Source organism: Leguminivora glycinivorella, chromosome 10, assembly GCF_023078275.1.
Source record: "Leguminivora glycinivorella isolate SPB_JAAS2020 chromosome 10, LegGlyc_1.1, whole genome shotgun sequence".
NCBI classification, from domain to species: domain Eukaryota; kingdom Metazoa; phylum Arthropoda; class Insecta; order Lepidoptera; family Tortricidae; genus Leguminivora; species Leguminivora glycinivorella.
Genome location: NC_062980.1, coordinates 13,994,338 through 14,013,343, shown reverse-complemented (window position 1 = coordinate 14,013,343; position 19,006 = coordinate 13,994,338). Strand labels below are relative to the sequence as shown.

Below are 19,006 nucleotides of genomic sequence, written 5' to 3'. Positions count from 1 at the left end.
CCAAACTAAGATTCGTTTATTGGTTAAATTTCACTACAACCTGACAATTTGACCAATCGCCATGAACTTACAAAACATGATGCAGAAAAAACATAGAGAACGAACAAAATGACTACCATCTGTAGGGATGGGCGAAGTACAGGTAGTGATGTATTTTATTGAGAAATAATATTATTTTAGATTTCATTTCGAAAGAAAGAAAGAAATGGTATTTTTTATTCGTATATTTTTCCTTTTGTGCAATACTCATCCTTATAGGACAGATCTCTTTCATAACTATTTAATTGTAAAATAAAACCTAAAAAAGAACGATTCATCACGATATACACCTTTTTTGTATCAAAGCCTTTTCACAATGAGATGAGAAATCGCCGTATTATGTTATGTGGTTTAATTTTCACATTAGTAAGTAAGTAAGTTTCGGCAAATACCTATATGTTAATTTAAAATCATATAAACTAATGTTAATTTCATTAAATCATCCCTCAAAGTTAATACTTATAGTAAAAACATATATGAATCTCCCTAAAGGAAAACTATTTCAATGATGAACCTGAATATGAATGATTATGAGCATGATTAAATTAAACTTTAATTGTGAAAATGTTATCCAACGCAACTGGGCTGATGACTTCGGTATAAAGTGACGGCAAAATGAAATGTCGGCAAAAATCTACGCCGACAAAGTGACGGTAAGTTTGTTACAACACGTGTTCTTTATTTTTAAATTGTGATTGGTCAATCAAATGGCTAGCCTCGAATGCTATTGGCCCAAATTGTTTTTTTAAACAAAGAAAACATATACTGTCGGCCACCGCAAGAGGGCGCTCTGAAGCGTCGGCCGACGCTGTTTTTTTTCATCATAAAATATTTGATTCTTGCCGTAATTTGTTCCGTTTTGCGTGTGTAGTGTGAAAGGTTTCATTTTAGAAAAAATAATTAATTTGACATTGTTTTGGTAAGTGTTGATAATATATCGGTGAATATGAATTAAATTAAAATAAATAGTCTTCTTAAGCATCGTGGACATTCTAATTTTATCTTAACGCAATCAGCGCAGCGCCAATGAGCGTCATTATACTATCGTGTCGTGTGGCCTTTACATATTAGTGCATTTATTTCTTAATTTTAAGAAATTAGTGACATATATTTGTTATTAAACATATTGTAAGCGTAGTCTAAAATCAGATTTTTATTTCTTTGAGTTTTACAAAACACTTGTGTTTGTTGACATCTTATTTTAAGCCGTACAAGAGTTGGCGGGAACCCGCCGGCCTAGATTTTAGAAGGTTATACTTATAAATCATAACATTTTTCAATAACTTTTCTTTCGGAGCATTACTGTGTTTTAAAGTGATTATACTTATCCCCAGTTCCTCTAAGCAAGATGACTTCCATAGAGGATGGAGAGACTCACGCGTCTGAGGACGTACCAGCGGGAAACCCTGATGAATTAGCGAAAAACCCTAGTGCATTGAAAGGTAAGCCTTAATTGTAAATTAGTACAATTTAGGTAGTCACTTATCAGTAATTCTAATTTATTGTCAATAAAATTGGTGTCACAGTTTTCTGATCACATCTAAACCGAGTAGATAAAGTCTATCTCATCATAAGTATGTACAGTTAGCTGTTTGCTAACAACTCTAATAGTGTTAGTTTTTGTGGAATCTTATTAACTAAAATACTTTTTTTACAGAGGCCCATGAGCAGATGGCAACCTTAGATGTACTTGTTTGTGGCCAGTGCCACTCTGCATTCCATTTCATTGAAGAATTTAATGACCACAAATCGGCCAATAGTTGTGTATCAAAATCCCCAGTGAGAGATAGTGTAAGTATCAGGTTGAAAAAGACCTGTTGGTTTCAATACCCTTCCTAGATAGAATTCCTCGAGCTTTGACACTTCTCAATGCGCTACTGACGTCAGCACCTGATTGCAATTTGTTTGCATGGAGATGGAAGACAGTGTATCTTGAGTGTCTGAGGTATTGCGAGATGATGGATGATAGGCCTTCCGCGGTCGGTGTATGATATTTTTAAGTAATTGTGTGTCGTTATAATACTTTTTTGTAAATTGTATTTTTTGTCTATATTAGTTTATTCGGTGTATTGGTGTTTATGCTGTAATGCCGTGTAAACTTATTAAATAAATAAATAAATATGCAATATGCATATCATAACCATATTTATTTATATTGTCAACTTTAATTGAAATAATAGCTGATTCTTATTTTGATAATGGTTTTTATTTACTAAAACTAGTTCCATTTCTTGTATAAATAAATACATGGTTTGGCTAACAAGGCTTTTAATTAACACTGGTAGTAAGATACATTTATACTATTTATAGAGACATGTGATATGTACATGATATCCCATACAATAGAAATATTATCTTTTACACTTCTATATACATTAGCCACATTGCAATCAATTTATATTAATATCATGTGAATTAAACAAATGATCACTAAAAGAAGGCTTTCCCAGGCAGTGTTTGGTTTGTAGAAATGATATAATCATTCCTATAACTAATTTATTCAAATACTTTAGTAGTAATTCTGAGATAGGTGACACGTAATTATTATAATTTTAATTTTTCAGAATGAGAGCAAAGCCCAAGTGTGGGCATTCCTCCTATGGAAGTGTTCGTCAGCACGGGACGGGACCAACATCAGCTCGGACAACAGTTGGAAGCTGTACCAGCAGTGGTGCCGCATGCCTGAGACTAAAAGGACTGCCTGGATCACAGCGGGATCCAATGTGCAAGCTTTATCCAAATTCGCTCATGCTAAAGTTGTAAGTATTGTCATATTTACTTTAGGCCTTACTTGTACATGAATATGTCTACATTTAGTCAATACCTGAATAAGTTAAAGATTGCAAATTTGTACCACAAGCACAAGAAAGTGGTTTGAAAATGGAATTACACAAGTTTTTTTTCCAATAATATGGAGATGAAAAACACCTCAGTTTTAAACTTGGACTTATTGAAATTCTCTACCAATATTCTGAACACATGTAAATAATGTGGATTTCTAAATGACACTTTTCCCAGATGGAATTGAAGACTGATGACCAGCTGGTGCCTGTACAAGCCGTCACACAAGTAACAGAGGTCAGAAAACGCGGACGACCAAGAAAGGTTCTCAAGGTACAGTTACCCAATATACTACAGCAATCAATCTTTGAAATTAGAGTTCCATCATTTACCATAATATAAGATATTATGTATGAAAATATATAGAACCTGAAAAAAATCAACCTTATAGCAGAATGGATTTACCAGAGTTTGAAGTTAAGTGACACAATTTGTAAATTTTGGGGTTAACTTGTCGAAAAGATTTTTACAGATGACTCTAGTATGGTTGTACTCGTCAATACTACCAATAGGATACTTTATTTTATGACTTTATGACCTTATGGTGCTTGCGACACTAATGCCGTTTATAAAAATCTTTGAGAATTTCTTTGTGACTAATTTTGTCACTTACCAAAGACTACAATATTTGCTTAAACTTTGGGATGCAGGCAGTGAGTAAATTTTAATTCATTATGTTTCTTAACACATGGGGCTAGAAATAGTACTTAGCATATATTCTGTGTCACTGTATTGAGGGCTATCCTATATTCCAACCACTTATTGCTCGTAGGAGGATTCCGAGACTCAGCCCTCAGGTGAAGAAAGCGATGGTATTGTTAGAGCTAGTCCCGCACAGAAGACTGTTTTCAACAAAACGCCACTTAGTGCGCTAAAAGCCAAGGTACATTTTAAAGTTTCCTTGTATGTATCTATTTATTCAGAAAGCGGTCTGAATGTTACGTTAAAAATGGCGTTAACATTCAAGATCGCATATATAGAAAGCATGTGATTTGTACCAATTATCATGACATATGCTGCTTCAAGTAAATTACGTGCCTGGCTTTGCTTTCTGTTTGCCTTCTGCATTATTAATGGACTAGTTAATCGTTTATCTATAGATATAATGTCATCTAGAGTTCTAGACACACTTATGTGGTCTGTCTCAGATATCAAATGTATTTTTTATGTTAGCTGCCAAAAATGAAGTGTTATTATGGAATGCCTTCATTTTATTTGTATTTTTTTATTTGGTAATAGTAATAGGTTAGAAATTAGTATTATAATTCAGAGGTATTGAGTTTGCTAAGAAGGTATTGATCTGTGTTGTATGCTCGATTGTGGTTCCGAGTCTTAGATGTTCTCTGTGTTATTAAATATAATATTTTTTATAAAAATCCTATGTATAATTTAATATATAGACATTTTACGCCTATTTAAATACAAATTTATTACAAGTATTCACATAATATAAAAGAATCGTCAGTATCTATTAAGTATGTCCTATGAGAAATGGCTTATTATCTATGTATGTAAGTAAATAGTAATGTCAAATATTATATATGTATGTAAGTAAGTATGAATTTATTCATTCGCAGGAACTAGCGGACAAGGAGTCCGTACGCAACGCCCAAGAGCGCGTGCCTCCTGAAGAGCGTATCGCGCGCCGAACTGAACGCGAAGGCGACCCTGCTGACGCCGGCGAATATGTGGTGGAGAAGATCCTGGCCAAGAGGTTCAACCCTAGGAGGAAACAGTACGAGTACCTGCTCAAGTGGGAGGGATATCCGCAGTAAGTTATATTTTACACTGTTTTAGAAGTAGGTTACAGGGCGACCCTGCCAATGTAAGACAGCTTGCGATGAAGATGTTGGTCTAAAGTTCAACCCCAGGCGGAAACAGTATGAGTACCTGCTCAAGTGGGAGGGATATCCGCAGTAAGTTATATTTTATGCTGTTTTAGAAGTAGGTTACAGGGCGACCTTGCCAATGTAACACAGCTTGCCATGAAGTTGTTGGTCTAGACGTTCATTGTTCAACCCCAGGCGGAAACAGTATGAGTACCTACTCAAGTGGGAGGGATATCCGCAGTAAGATATTATCTACATCTAGACTGTTTTAATAGTAGTTTATAGGGTGACTTTGCCAATGTGAGTGAGCATGCCGTGAAGATCCTGGTCAAGTGGTTCAACCCCAGGTGGACAAGGAATCTGTCCGCGATGCCCGAGAGCGCGTGTACGAGTACCTGCTCAAGTGGGCGGGATTTCCAGAGTAAGATATTGTCTACAGTTATTTGATTTGATAATTGTATCTACCCTCAACATGACGACCCTACTTGTGCCAGCAAGTATATTGCCGAAAAGTTCTCCTTAAGAACTTTAATCCCAGAATGAAGCATTACGAATACCAGGGGGGAATATTCCCAGTTTGATACTTTATAAATTGCGTGTAGTAGTTACAGGGCGACCCTGCCAGTTTGGTGCCAAGAAGCTATATTCTGCTTATTATTTTATATATAATATAGGGCGACCTTGCCAAGCTGGGTGAGTTAGTCGATGATACTTGCCAAGCAATATAAGTATAAGGGCATTTTCAGAATCTGGGTCCCCCCAATTAGCAAAAGTTGTTAACAGAAATGAACTCGCTGTCAGTTTTGTGACGATAATTAAGCATAAAATCTGTCTAAAAATTTACTTTTTTCCCATTTTGAATGTAGATTATCGCTTAAAGTTTATGTAATTAACACAAAAACAATATTTTTATTGAAATTTCATGCTTAATTATCACAAAACTGACAGTAAGTAAATTTTTGTTAATGACTTTCGCTTCTTGGATGGTCCCAAATTCTGAAAATGCCCATAACCCTAGACATCATCATCAACCATAAGCTTCTTAGAACTTTAACATTTATGCAATGTGGAGTTAAATAAACGGCAATGACTCGTGTAAAATAACCACACTATCATATCATCATTTTGCAGTGAACAGAACACATGGGAGCCAATAGAGAACATGGAGACCTGCAAGCATCTTCTAGAAGCATTCGAGAAGCAGCTAGCGCGGCAGAAGGAGCTTAAGGCCCTGCGCGCGCAGCAGCAGCAACAGCATCCTGTGCAGGTCAGAATCAGAACATCTGAAATGACTGAAATTTTAAAACATAATTTAAATCTATGTACATTGGACGGCACAGTGAAAAGTAAGACCGATGTCACCTACCGTCGTAGGGTATGGTAGACGAAATATTGTGAATCGATTTTTCGAACAGCTTGAATCTCAGAGATATGGTCAAAATCTTTGACCATATCTGATATCAGAGTACAGCATCTGTTGCAAAGCCAGAAATAAAGCTTCAAAAAAATGCATGTGATTTGTCGTTAATGGCGGGACAAAAATTCAGTTTACCTCCCGTTATAAAGAACATGTGGTGCTAAGGTTTTTGATTACAACATTTTGTATGAAATCGCTCGTGTGATATCGAGATCTAAAAAAACAGAAAACCGTTGAATAGTTGTTGGTTTTGCTACAGGTGAAACAAATCAGCACACCACTTCCACAAATAGTGAAACAAATGGTGAAGAAAACGGAAAGTCCTGCTTTGACGCCTACTGGGTAAGTAAAACAACTTTTATGGGGTAAGTAATAGAACGTATACAAACGTATGGTATATTCGGTAGAAGGTATAATTTCAATTTGTATAATTTTGTATGGTATAAAGTTCAATTAGTATAATTGCTGTTATATATAATTTTAGATAGCATAAATTCAAATTATATAATGTTTGTTACATATAATATTGTTTCCTATAAGTATAATGTGGTATAACGTTGAAGTAATAGAATATACAAAACGAATACCATACAGGTGATATAAGCGCCTGCTGTTTTCTCTCTCTCGCTCCTCGCTCTTGACAGGATTCGTTTCTGTGGGGTCACAATTCAAACCTAACCTAAACCTACTATTGTGACAGGATTAGTTTCTGTGGGGGTCACAGTTCAAACCTAACCTAAACCTACTTTTTTGACAGGATTCGTTTTTGTGGGGTCACAGTTCAAACCTAACCTAAACCTACTTTTTTGACAGGATTCGTTTCTGTGGGGGTCACAGTTCAAACCTAACCTAAACCTACTTTTTTGACAGGATTCGTTTCTGTGGGGTCACAGTTCAAACCTAACCTAAACCTGCTTTTTTGACAGGATTCGTTTCTGTGGGGGTCACAGTTCAAACCTAACCTAAACCTACTTTTATGACAGGATTCGTTTCTGTGGGGTCACCGTTCAAACCTAACCTAAACCTACTTTTTTGACAGGATTCGTTTCTGTGGGGTCACAGTTCAAACCTAACCTAAACTTACTATTGTGACAGGATTAGTTTCTGTGGGGTCACAGTTCAAACCTAACCTAAACCTACTTTTATGACAGGATTCGTTTATTCGACAGGATTTATTAAAGATATAGTAAATGTAATTAGTTAATATGTATATTATAGTATACGGTAGTATGTATATTGTATGTTATATTATTTGTATCTTATACAAATTGAAATTATACCTTTTGTGCATTATACATAAAAAAAGTATACTTTTTGAGCGTTTGTAAATTGAGAATATGCCAAAAGTTTCTATTCATTATGTTACGCACCCACTTTTATGTACTAAGCCACTTACATAGACATAGTAATGTTTTTATTTAATATGACATCACATTACAACATACAATCACTAATTATTAATAATACACTAATACACCGCCATTGACACAATAGTACATTGTGCAACAAGGGGAGGAAGTTGAATATTTCTAACGAGAGTAAGTTAAATCGCGACGGCTTGCCGGAGCGATTTAAAGATTCGAGTTAGCAATATTCATACTCCCCGAGTTACACACAATGTTTTTCATCACATTTGAGAGAAAAATACAGAGGAAACAGTCATAAGGCAAAACCTTCAACCGGTGGCACGACCAGTAGTGTATCTTGATCTACATCAGATTATTCATATTAAATCCATTGTTTTTGATAACAAACACTTTTTGAACGAAAACAAACACGAAAATACTGCATATAAATTAAATGCAACGTTTAAAAAAGCATATAAATCATATAATTGAACTAAAACTGTACTTTATTTTGATCTGTTGTACTTTCCGTTGCTAGGCAACGGTGGGTGCCTCGCGTACGCCCGCGGTCAAGCGCGAGTAGAGAGCATATTGTCAGATTGTAAATTATAACAATTTATCTGAGTTGAATTTTACGAAATAAATGCAAAACACACTAAAAAAATTGTAAAACATAAATAAAATGCATTTTTCATACCGTATAATATATTTTACAGCTTAATAGTAAAATTTTGGTTGTGCAATAAAAATCCTTGGCAGATTGAAACATCCTTTGCCTGAAGTATTGTACGGATTGTATTAATTTTTAAAACTAAATCCATTATTCCCTTGGGAATAAAATAGTACATTATGCTTCAGTACACGTAGACGCAATGATACCTTTAAACAGCAAATGTGATGAAAACATGCTTTTTACATGTTCATATAGGCCCGTGCGATCAAATATTGACACAGTCCATGAGAAATTGAGAATTCAAAAGGGCGTTCGAAATAAAATTGGACGAAATCGTAAAATTATCACTCTAAAAATATCGCTCTAAAATCCGAAGGCCATTTTGTGTGAAGTGCATTTCACTGCAGGTCTTTAGACTCTTGGAAATATGGACTGCTTTTCACGTTTCAAATCGATCTTATCAATCGCGTTAACAATTTTCATATGATCTGTACAGTCGCCTACAGCGGTCTTCTAAAGTGCGCGCCCTCGATCAAGTGAAAGCGTGGTGCGGCGCCGAGGACGAACCGGCCGCCAAACGAGTCAAGAAAGAGGCCTCCAGCGAGGACGATGATTACTCCGATGGCGACGCTAAAGGTAACACGTTTACTTAGAAACAGACAGACAGACAACTATGGTATAGGAGTAGAATGTTTTAACCTTGGCCCAATGTATGCACACACGATTTTAATCTAATTAGATCCGTCATAATCCATAAACCAAATAAATAAAAATGTCAAATTTAATTGCTATTTATAACAAAAGAAATTCACCCTTATTACGACAAGGTACAAATTAAAATAAAAAATCAAATATATTTTTTACACGCTATCTGATCAGAAGCATCAGAAGGCCTAAATACCAGTAAGTATAAGACGCCACCCGACAGTTCACATGACAATGAGATCCTACATTAAAAAAGTTTTCATTGATTTCGATAAAGCATACAATTGTGTGTCAACAGTCATATTTTAAACTTTTAATATTTCATGTCTGCAAAAATCATAGTAACATACGTTCAGTACTGTAGAAAGCAGATAAATTGTAGAAATTATGTACATGATGACTTAAATTCATTCAGAATCCTTACCCTACATAGACGAGAGGTATATCGAGTTCAATACAATTAAGCACGCAAGCGTCAATCACAAACTTCACACTTATTACCGCATAACTGAAGGTAATAAAACTTTCAGTTGACGCTCGGATACTAAACGGACAGTCGTCTCCAAAAGGTAACGTGGACCCGGAGCTGGTCAAGTCGCTGGGGCTCGGCGGCAAGGGCATGCCGAATATCAAGGGCGTCATCAAAGTCGATCCCAAGCACATGCCTAATCTTACCACTGGTAAGTCGTAGCTTTAGCCCATAGCACTACCGAACTACACTATTTCTAGAACACGTGAGAATTTTCTGGTTTTCTATTTTTTTTTACTCGATGATTTTAATGCATTGTTTTCACTAAGAGTGGCTCATAAAGGCTCATAGAAAAAGATTTGAACAATGGTATCATCAAGTGTTCTTGTAAATTACCTTACTAAGGCGGTTCAGCAAGCTTGTTGGTCTATACACGGTACTTGATTAAAAATATCTTAATATCATGATTGTATAGTACCTACCTACATTATTTATGGTGGTGTTGACAAGGAGATATAATACTTGTAATGAAATGAAATGAGAAGAATCGGAATCAAATCGGAAAAATCGGAGGTTGGTTTAAAACCATAGTTTTACGCTATTAAGTCCCGTTTTTATTTTAAGTTTCCTGAATAGATTCCTGAGATCCCTAATTTTCAAATATTTGGTCATAGAAAAACAGGAAATTCTCATGTCCTTTCAAAAATGGTGTTGTTCCACTGTGCATCGCTTTGGGATATGTGTCACAAGCTTTGCCGTTGTATTACACAAAAAAAATTCGAAGAGTTGCTGTAGATTTCTTGACAATCATTACTCTAGTTTTTTAAGACTTCCCGTATCAAAGTCATGCAATTGAGATAAGATTTTAATTTAAATAACTTTGATATGTTGACTTTAATTTTATATTTGTAGATATTATTTGATTTCTATATATATGTAATATCCTCATTCTTAGAAAACATTAATTGACCTGAACTAGTAATTTCCATTAGTAAAGATGCTTGTGACTCTGTGTTTGTAACATGCTTGTAGCTTGGATCCCCCACCCCACCCCCTTTCTCCTTAGCTTGGCGCCCTTGATATACCTATTTGTGCACGATTGTAACATAAACTCTGTTGCCTGCAGGTGTCTACATCATGTCTAAGAGCTCAGGGATTATGAAGATCGACTCACCCGGCAAACTTGGCCCGGGTCTGAATATAGACCAAGACGTTATTAGGAAACAGATCTTAGCTGCCAAACAGGTAAACATTTTAAATGATTTGATTTGTTTTACTTTCTCAAAATAATGAGTATTCAATGCTATTTTTTATTTTGCAGAAAAAACAAGAAGAAAAGAAGGCAACACCTACGCAGGTAAAAACTACTTTTTGTTGTTGTTTATTTACGTGTTGTATCACTAGAAGGAACAAAATAATTCCATAAAGTTTGTTTCTTGATTATGTTATTGTTAACAGATCTTTTCCTTATTAAAGCACTGTATTTAAACTTCAGAGCAATCATTATCATTAAAAACTTGAAACCCTAGTTGAACTTGAAATTTTAGTTTGTTTTGAATATACCAATAACATCAACATAAATGACATCGTAAATTTATACAGATAAAGAAGACAATTGGCTCTGGTGGGCAGCAGGTGACAGAGAAGACAATCATTACACCATCTGGACAGAAGATCATCCAGCGCACGATACACAGACCCGTGGGACAGTCTCCCGAGGGCAAGTCTCCCGTCACCATACTCAACAAGAAACTAGCGCAGGTTGGTTGATATTCATTTAATAAGAAACAGGCTACGTGATTGACATGATCTTCATGACATCTTTCAGACAGAAGATTATATATTCAGGACACAATGCACCGGTATAACGATTTATGCCGTGCCGATCCGATTTCGAAGAGAAGTCTAATACAAGTAGGTATGTTTGTAGAAGTGCGTCCTCTCCAGCCATGGACCGTCTTTGACGTTCGTTCGAGATTTTGGACTACGAACGAGTATTATAAAATGTTCTACTTTTACTACTGCTATTGGCTCTATTCTTGAGGTCGGTATCAAAACGCGACTCTCCACTATTTGCACCCAACGTGTGCTGGGTTTCTTCGGCCATCTGAGCAGGACCGCACCAGATAGTCTAGAGAAGCTCACAATCACGGAACGCATGGCAAGGAAGCGAAGAAGTGGTAGCATGGGCACGCGTTGGGCAGACAGACTAACGTCTGTGACAAAGACCACTTTACAGGCTAGCATGCACCGGGCCCAGGATCGAGTGGCGTGGAGACAACTGGTGAAGAGTCTCCACATGAAGAAGAAGATTGGCTATAAAAGACACCTTTCGCATACTGTGATTACGTATTCATATTCGTATCTGTGATATAGCAGGGAAGTTGACTGTATATCTGTTTCAGGGCGACAGCTTGTTACGGCGCGGTGCCGGCCGCGGGCGCGGCCGTGGCGGTATGCAAGTGGCCACGGCGGCCGGCAACATCGTGCGACTCCGCGACAAGTCTGGTGTACTGCCCTTCGACTTCGATCAGGTACCTATATATGTATACATGATGTTTTTGGAAATTAATATAAGGGACCGTCCCCACACAGGCGACGCATGTCCTGAGACGCGGAACGGACGTCAGCGCCGCGCCACCCGAATTTAATTTAAAAAACGTGTCCTCAGTACATTTTGTATAGGAAGGACGTAAGACGCGCCCCCAGGCGACGCGGCGCGCGCCTCAGCGACGTCCAAGCGACGTCCCGTCGTCTATAATTAGAATTCGTGCCCATGATTTTGTTTAGCGGTGTATGCTGCCGCAGTTATATAGAAATTATGTCGTTAAAGTCGCCGTCAATAGAATTTGTGAACAATGTAAACAAACCTATCAAAAAGTCAAAATGTCTTTAATTTCCATTCTAAGTCATCAGATACTGGCTAAATCCATGTGTTAAATGAGACGTGTGAGATGAATTGATTATACAATCAATTCATCTCACATTATGATCCTCAATCTTTAAAATAATAAAATTGTGCTAGAATATTGATATTTAAAAAAAAACCGGCCAAGAGCGTGTCGTGCCACGCTCAGTGTAGCTGTAGGGTTCCGTAGTTTTCCGTATTTTTCTCAAAAACTACTGAACCTATCAAGTTCAAAACAATTTTCCTAGAAAGTCTTTATAAAGTTCTACTTCTGTGATTTTTTTTTCATATTCTTTAAACATATGGTTCAAAAGTTAGAGGAGGGGGGGGACGTACTTTTTTTCCTTTAGGAACGATTATTTCCAAAAATATTAATATTATCAAAAAATGATCTTAGTAAACCCTTATTCATTTTTAAATACCTATCCAACAATATATCACACGTTGGGGTTGGAAAGAAGAAAAAAATCAGCCCCCACTTTACATGTAGGGGGAGTACCCTAATAAAACATTTTTTTTTTTTCATTTTTTATTTTTGCACTTTGTTGGCGTGATTGATATACATATTGGTACAAAATTTCAGCTTTCTAGTGCTAACGGTTACTGAGATTATCCGCGGACGGACGGACGGACAGACAGACATGGTGAAACTATGAGGGTTCCTAGTTGACTACGGAACCCTAAAAATGGTTTGTTTACATTGTTGACAATTTCTATTGACGGCGATTTTATGTATGATGACCCTATTGTAAGATTGTGGTGTGCGTTATCTGTGTAAACCTACGTTCAGTGTACGGTTTGAATGGTGAGCGTGGCTAGGAATGATTATTCGATACCACTGCAAACAGTGTCGGGTTAGTTATTTCAGAATTTTGTTCGTACGTTACGTATGCGATGTTGAACTCGAACACCCTGTTAATTTCAAACGGGACCGCTTTATTCTCAGGCACGGAAATTCTTCGAATCGATCGATGACAAAACGGAACTAAATGCGAAATACACAAAATTAGTGATGATAATCGAGTCGTTCTCTCGCACAGTCGGACGGTTCATCGGACACGTCGGACGGCATCACGGACCCGTTCCCGCTGGAGCCGGGCCCGCTGCCGCCGCCGTCGCCGGAGCGCGATCTGACGCTGTGCCCGCTCACGGGGCGGCGACTAGCGCGCGCGGAGGGCGAGCCCACGCCGCCGCCCACGCCCAGCCCGCCGCCCACGCCGCCCACTCCGCCGCCCGCCATGCCGCAGCAGATGCTCATGAAGGTATTAAATATTATAGGACATTCTTTTCTTACACAGATTGACTGAGGCCCACGGTAAGCTCAAGAAGGCTTGTGTAGTGGGTACTCAAACAACGATATATATAATATGTAAATACTTATATACATAGAAAACATCCATGACTCAGGAACAAATATCTGCTCATCACACAAAAAAATGCCCGTACCGGGATTCGAACCCGGGACCGCGGCGCAGCAGGCAGGGTCACTACCGACTGCGCCAGACCGGTCGTCAGGTATATCTTTCAGCCGTGCTGCCCGAGATCAATTATTAACCCCCGACGCAAAAACGACGGGGTGTTATAATTTTAACGCGTCTGTCTATATGTGTGTCTGTCTGTGGCATCGTAGCTCCCGAACGGATGAACCGATTTAGATTTAGTTTTTTTTTTGTTTGAAAGCTGAATTAGTCGGGAGTGTTCTTAGCCATGTTTCATGAAAATCGGTCCACCGTGTCGGCGGTTTTTTCAAAATTTTATTTTTGTAGTTAGGTTATATTGATCACGCCTCCGCATAGACTGCCATGCTAACGTATTCTTAAGACGCCGACAAGCGGGCGGCACATGTAAATAGCATGTTCAGTAGGTACGGAAGGTGCTTTTTTTACGCACTAGTGCGAGAAGTGGGTCATTTTTTGTCAAGTCGAAACTTCGAAGGGCCATCTGTACTCAAAAATGTCGTACGATACACGTGAGAAAACGAAAATCGTAACTCGCGTCCGACGACCGTTCTGGCTCAGTCGACAGTGACCCAGGTGACCCTGCCTGCTAAGCCGCGGTCCTGGGTTCTAATTCCGATAAGGGCATTTATTTGTGTGATAAGCATAGATATTTGTTCCTAAGTCATGGATGTCTGCTATGTATATATTGTCCCGGATTTGTTAGTTCACATTTTTGACAATTTGTTTTGAAGTATGTTGCGATGTGGCTAAGACGTATCGTTTGCCAAATCTAACGATTAATTTCGAATTGGTTGAATCGATTAGGCCCTATGTACAAGGAGGCGCTTAAACAAATATACGATTTCTATCAACTTACTGAAATGTCATTTGAATCGAAATGACAGACTGCCACAGCACTAGTTTAAAAATAAAAATGAATGATAAATGACATAATAAGTAAGTCCTGCGTGATAAATTAATATCGTAAAATACTCACTAACGAAAATCCGCAAAAATGTAACATGTGCTAATAGATTATGTTTAAAGTAAGCGAAATATTGTTTTTAAGTACTTGATTTTTTTAAATATTATTACAGGATTTTATTTAAAATTTCATTAGGTTGCGTGAGTTTACGTATTGTGGACGCTGTCATGTGTCAAAAAGAGGTTCTTACAAATCTGGGACAATAAGTACATATGTATTTATCTATTTAAGTATGTATATCGTCGCTTAGCACCCATAGTATTACAAGCTTTGCTTAGTTTGGGGCTAAGTTGGTTTGTATAAGGTGTCCCCCATATTTATTTAAGTTATCGCCACTTGTTTCGGACTTCCTTTTTTCCGCACTTGTATCGTAATGTACTATTGTATATTGCGCTCGACCAAATGTATGACGATGACTCACTGCGTTGCTTGTGTCCAGTCTGCGGCAAATTTGTTAACATTTGTCATCAATACTTAAGATCAATTCCACTCATACATATTGTCTGTTATTCAGGTGGAGATGTCCCCGGGAGGCACCACAGGCATGTTAGTGCAAGGCGATGGGACGCAACAGTCTCTGCCAGTATTGACAGACGACGATGGCGTAAGTGCTTCATATTTTATAATGTTTCATGGCTAAGTCTACGTCAGTTTTTGCAATTAAGAGGGGTCAAATTCAAGTAAGTCAAGTCCCTTGAAGTTTGCTTAAATGCGGTATAACGAAGTTTAGATCTTCATAACGAAAATTATGCTTACTCTATGAAATAAATAGTTGTTAATTCACTACATGAAATAGAAATCTGAAACTAATTCCGCAAACAGACGGAGGTGAAAATGGAAGCGCACACGGTGAAGCAGCTGCTAGAAGATGGCGGCGAAGGCGAGGGTGAGGAGGTGGGGCTGCTGCAGGCCGGACACCCGCCCATCATGATCCGCGGCGAGGACGGCGTGCTCTACCAGGTCGGTCAGGGTATACTGCGAGGCGTGAAATTATCTCGGGCGAAGCCGCTTGACACTACTCATGATTCTTCATTGGATACTACCCACTTCCTTGCGCAGACTCATGGCATTTCTCCGACGCGAAACGAAAACGAAACGCCGCGAAAAGTCTGGCTCTATCGCGCCAATACACACGAGCGATAGAGATAGATATCTACGAGCGTTTCGTTTCGTTAGCGTTTCTGCCATTCGGCTACGTACCCTGATCTATTGGTTTAGCCACGAAACTCTACTTCCAAAAAAGGTTTCCAAAATTTGTTCAAATTGCTCCAGCGGCCAAGTTTGGTATCATTATTGTATAAATTCGGAACGAAGAAGCCTTACAGGCAGGCGTGCATTTTATGCAGCATACAAGTGAGTGGTTTCAAAAAGTGGTCACTGGTGATGGTGGAAAGTCATTTCGTTCCATTTCATACTTTCCCACTCATTGAATATAGACATATAACACGTAAGCCGGGATAACGATCTTGTTTGTAATCAGTGATGCGATTGGAACTCAGTTGATACAAGACTAGTTCAATTAAATGAGCTTGATTTTGACAGGTGGCGGGCGAGAACGAAGCTGGCCAAACTCTACTAGTGGCCGCCGAAGGCATGGAAGGCGCCGTAGAGGGGGTAGAAGGCGGTGCCGACGGCGACGGCGTCATGTATGTCACGCGGGAGGATGGACAGGTCAGTCATATTATATCATCAGTCATCACGTCAGCGGCGGGGAACGAAGCTAGGTCATTGGTGGCCGAAAACATGCAGGGACGCCTCAGGGAGTCGGGTCAGGTCAGTCATGACAGGTGGCGGGGAACGAAGCTGGTCAAACGTTACCGATAGCCAGGGAGTAAAGTCGCCGTCAATAGAACTTGCAAACAATGTAAATAAACCTTGTATTCAAAATGTCTTTAATTTACATTCTATCTCATCAAATACTGCCTGAACAATCCATGTGTTTTTAATTAGTAAAGTTCATAATGATCCTGAACCATTAAAACCATAAAGACATGATATGGATATTTTATTGAATGATTTGTTTACATTGTTCAAAATTTCTATTCGTCATGCGCGAGTACGGATCACGGGTGGCAGGGGACGAAGCTAGGTTGGCCGCCGAAGAGGGGGGTCGAACAGGTTAATCATATTGTGTCATCACAGGTGGGGCACGAAGCTGAAACATTATTGGTAGGCGCCGAGGGCATGGAGGGGGCGGAACACGACGACGGCGTCATGTATATCACGCGCGAAGATGGACAGGTCAGTCGGTCACACAACATCACCGCAGGCCGCAGGTGCACAAGGTTAACTCACGTCACGTGCCGCGCGAGGACGAACAACTGCAATGAGACGAAATCCGACATAAAATTCTTATTCGGGAAGAGGGACCAAAACTTTCATAGCACAATCTGTATAAGAAGATTTCCTTCTTGGCGCTAATCTTTATTGTAAACAAAAACTTGAAAAAGGGCATTATATCTCAAGAACTCGAATAAATAGTCATATTATATTACCAATTTTCGAAGTTATCCTCGTTACATATTCCAAAATTACTTTGAACTTTTAATGAATAACAAAAGGTTCCAAATACAACAACCATAGAAATGCTTGCAGAAATCTGGAGGTTAAAAAGACGATGCCATCTTTAGGAAGAAACATCGTAAACACGAACTTGATGGCGTTTTCCATGAGATTCGTGCAATCCGATTCAGGTTCCTCTGCGCCTTATATGCTGAAGTGCTCTGGGCAGTGGAGTAGAGTTCAAACAGGCACTATTCTTGCGGTTGTTTGAGTAACACGTGATTGCTTTACAGGACGTGCTCGCGATCGACCCATCACAACTAGCGCAGCTGATGCCGGGCGGCGAAGCCCCCGCGTTGCAGCAAGTCGCCGTGCAGGTGGAGGGCGAGCCAGGCGAGGACGCCACGCAGGTCATCGCGCAGCTCGTGCAGGCGGACTTGCCCTCGCCAGGTCTGTACCTTAGCTAAACGGAAACCAGGGGCCCATTTCTCAAAACTGAATGTTACAAGCGGAAATCTCTTTCCAACTTGTCATATTGCTCATATTAGACATTGACTACCACTTGTAAATTGTAGCTTGTAGCTTCGCAAATGTGCCCCTGTAGTATTACTCGGGCTTGCGATCGAAGCACCACAATCAACGAAAAAATTTGCAAACAAAGTTTCGTTTCCAAACTTACAGCATGCATACATTATGCATTCCCAAAAGGGAGGGTTCAAGTTTCAGAGCCATATTTTAGCAATTAAAGGGTAGTTGTAAGAAAACTAAATATCACATGACATATGAACCAGAGGAAAGGGGTGGTGAAATTCTTAACCCGTCACCACACGGGCACTGCAACGGGAAACTTGAAACTCTTTATTCTTAAGAATATTGAAGCGAAAAGTTTTTAATTTATTTATTTCTTGATTACCAGGTGGCACGCGGCGCGTAGTTCTCCTATTGCCAGACGGCAGCTTCACGATGACGGAGCTGGACAAGGAACAGTACGAATCCATCACGGAGGCCGGGAAAGCGCAGGAGTGAGCCCTAGCGGCCTGAGACTGACTAACATACAACGCAACTCCACACCTAGGCCATGAAACACTCGCTCCACGCTGACCGGCATACGTAACTAATGTCCGATTGTTTTGGTTTCTGTTGTTCAAACCTTAGAACCTAGTGTTATCAGTTGTCTTGGACCGAAGTTTTGAAAATCGTGTTTCGACCGATGGTTCAGTTTCTGCCGCAAAACATTGGTTAAAAGAATTGAGTGGTGGTCGGGTATCACCGTCAAGCGTGAAGACGTATGCCCGTTTCATGGGCCTCGGGTTAGGTGTGACGCTACACTAAGATAGTAAAGCCTTGTCGTAGTCAAGATGACGCATCGTTTTTAACTAATAATGGAAAATTTGTATCAGGCTATCAGGAAGGTCTTGTGACTATTTCAATACATTTTTATTATTAGTGTTTTGCAACGATTGTTACTTGGTTAGACTCCAGGCTTTACGTGAAACTTCTGGTGGCCGGAATTTTTTGCAGTGCTGGCACGACGAGTAAACTCTGGTCGAAATGTGCTAAACTAGGAAATATAGCAAATTGTATTCTTAAAACATTCAGTGCCAGCGTATGATGGCACTATGAGCAACTTCGAACATAGCACCTGTCTGAATGGTTTGCTGGCAGTGAATGTGTTAGAAATATGGGAAAATTCGCAGTAGCGTCATCAAAATATAATTTATGAGTATTAAGTACTATGAAGTGATTATTTCAATTCAACCAACAAAACACGTGATGCCAGATTGACATGTGTTTGAAGGTTTTGAAATTTTCATGCCTATACTTAATATTCAACTAATCTTTAGTACCTTAAT

At 39.0% G+C, this 19,006-nt stretch overlaps 1 protein-coding gene across 1 annotated transcript; it reads left to right on the top strand.

Moving 5' to 3' along the window:
• Window positions 1–673: 673 nt before the first annotated feature.
• Window positions 674–18,684, top strand: LOC125230271. The gene is made up of 21 exons (XM_048135382.1): window positions 674–692; window positions 1,374–1,481; window positions 1,697–1,830; window positions 2,604–2,798; window positions 3,058–3,153; window positions 3,653–3,763; window positions 4,458–4,651; window positions 5,841–5,976; window positions 6,386–6,468; window positions 8,642–8,781; window positions 9,381–9,530; window positions 10,446–10,564; window positions 10,641–10,676; window positions 10,922–11,080; window positions 11,725–11,853; window positions 13,268–13,489; window positions 15,166–15,255; window positions 15,474–15,611; window positions 16,194–16,322; window positions 17,447–17,603; window positions 18,070–18,684. Exons 2-21 carry the CDS (start codon window positions 1,388–1,390, stop codon window positions 18,177–18,179), a joined length of 2,622 nt encoding a protein of 873 aa, XP_047991339.1. The 5' UTR covers window positions 674–692; window positions 1,374–1,387; the 3' UTR covers window positions 18,180–18,684.
• Window positions 18,685–19,006: the final 322 nt, after the last annotated feature.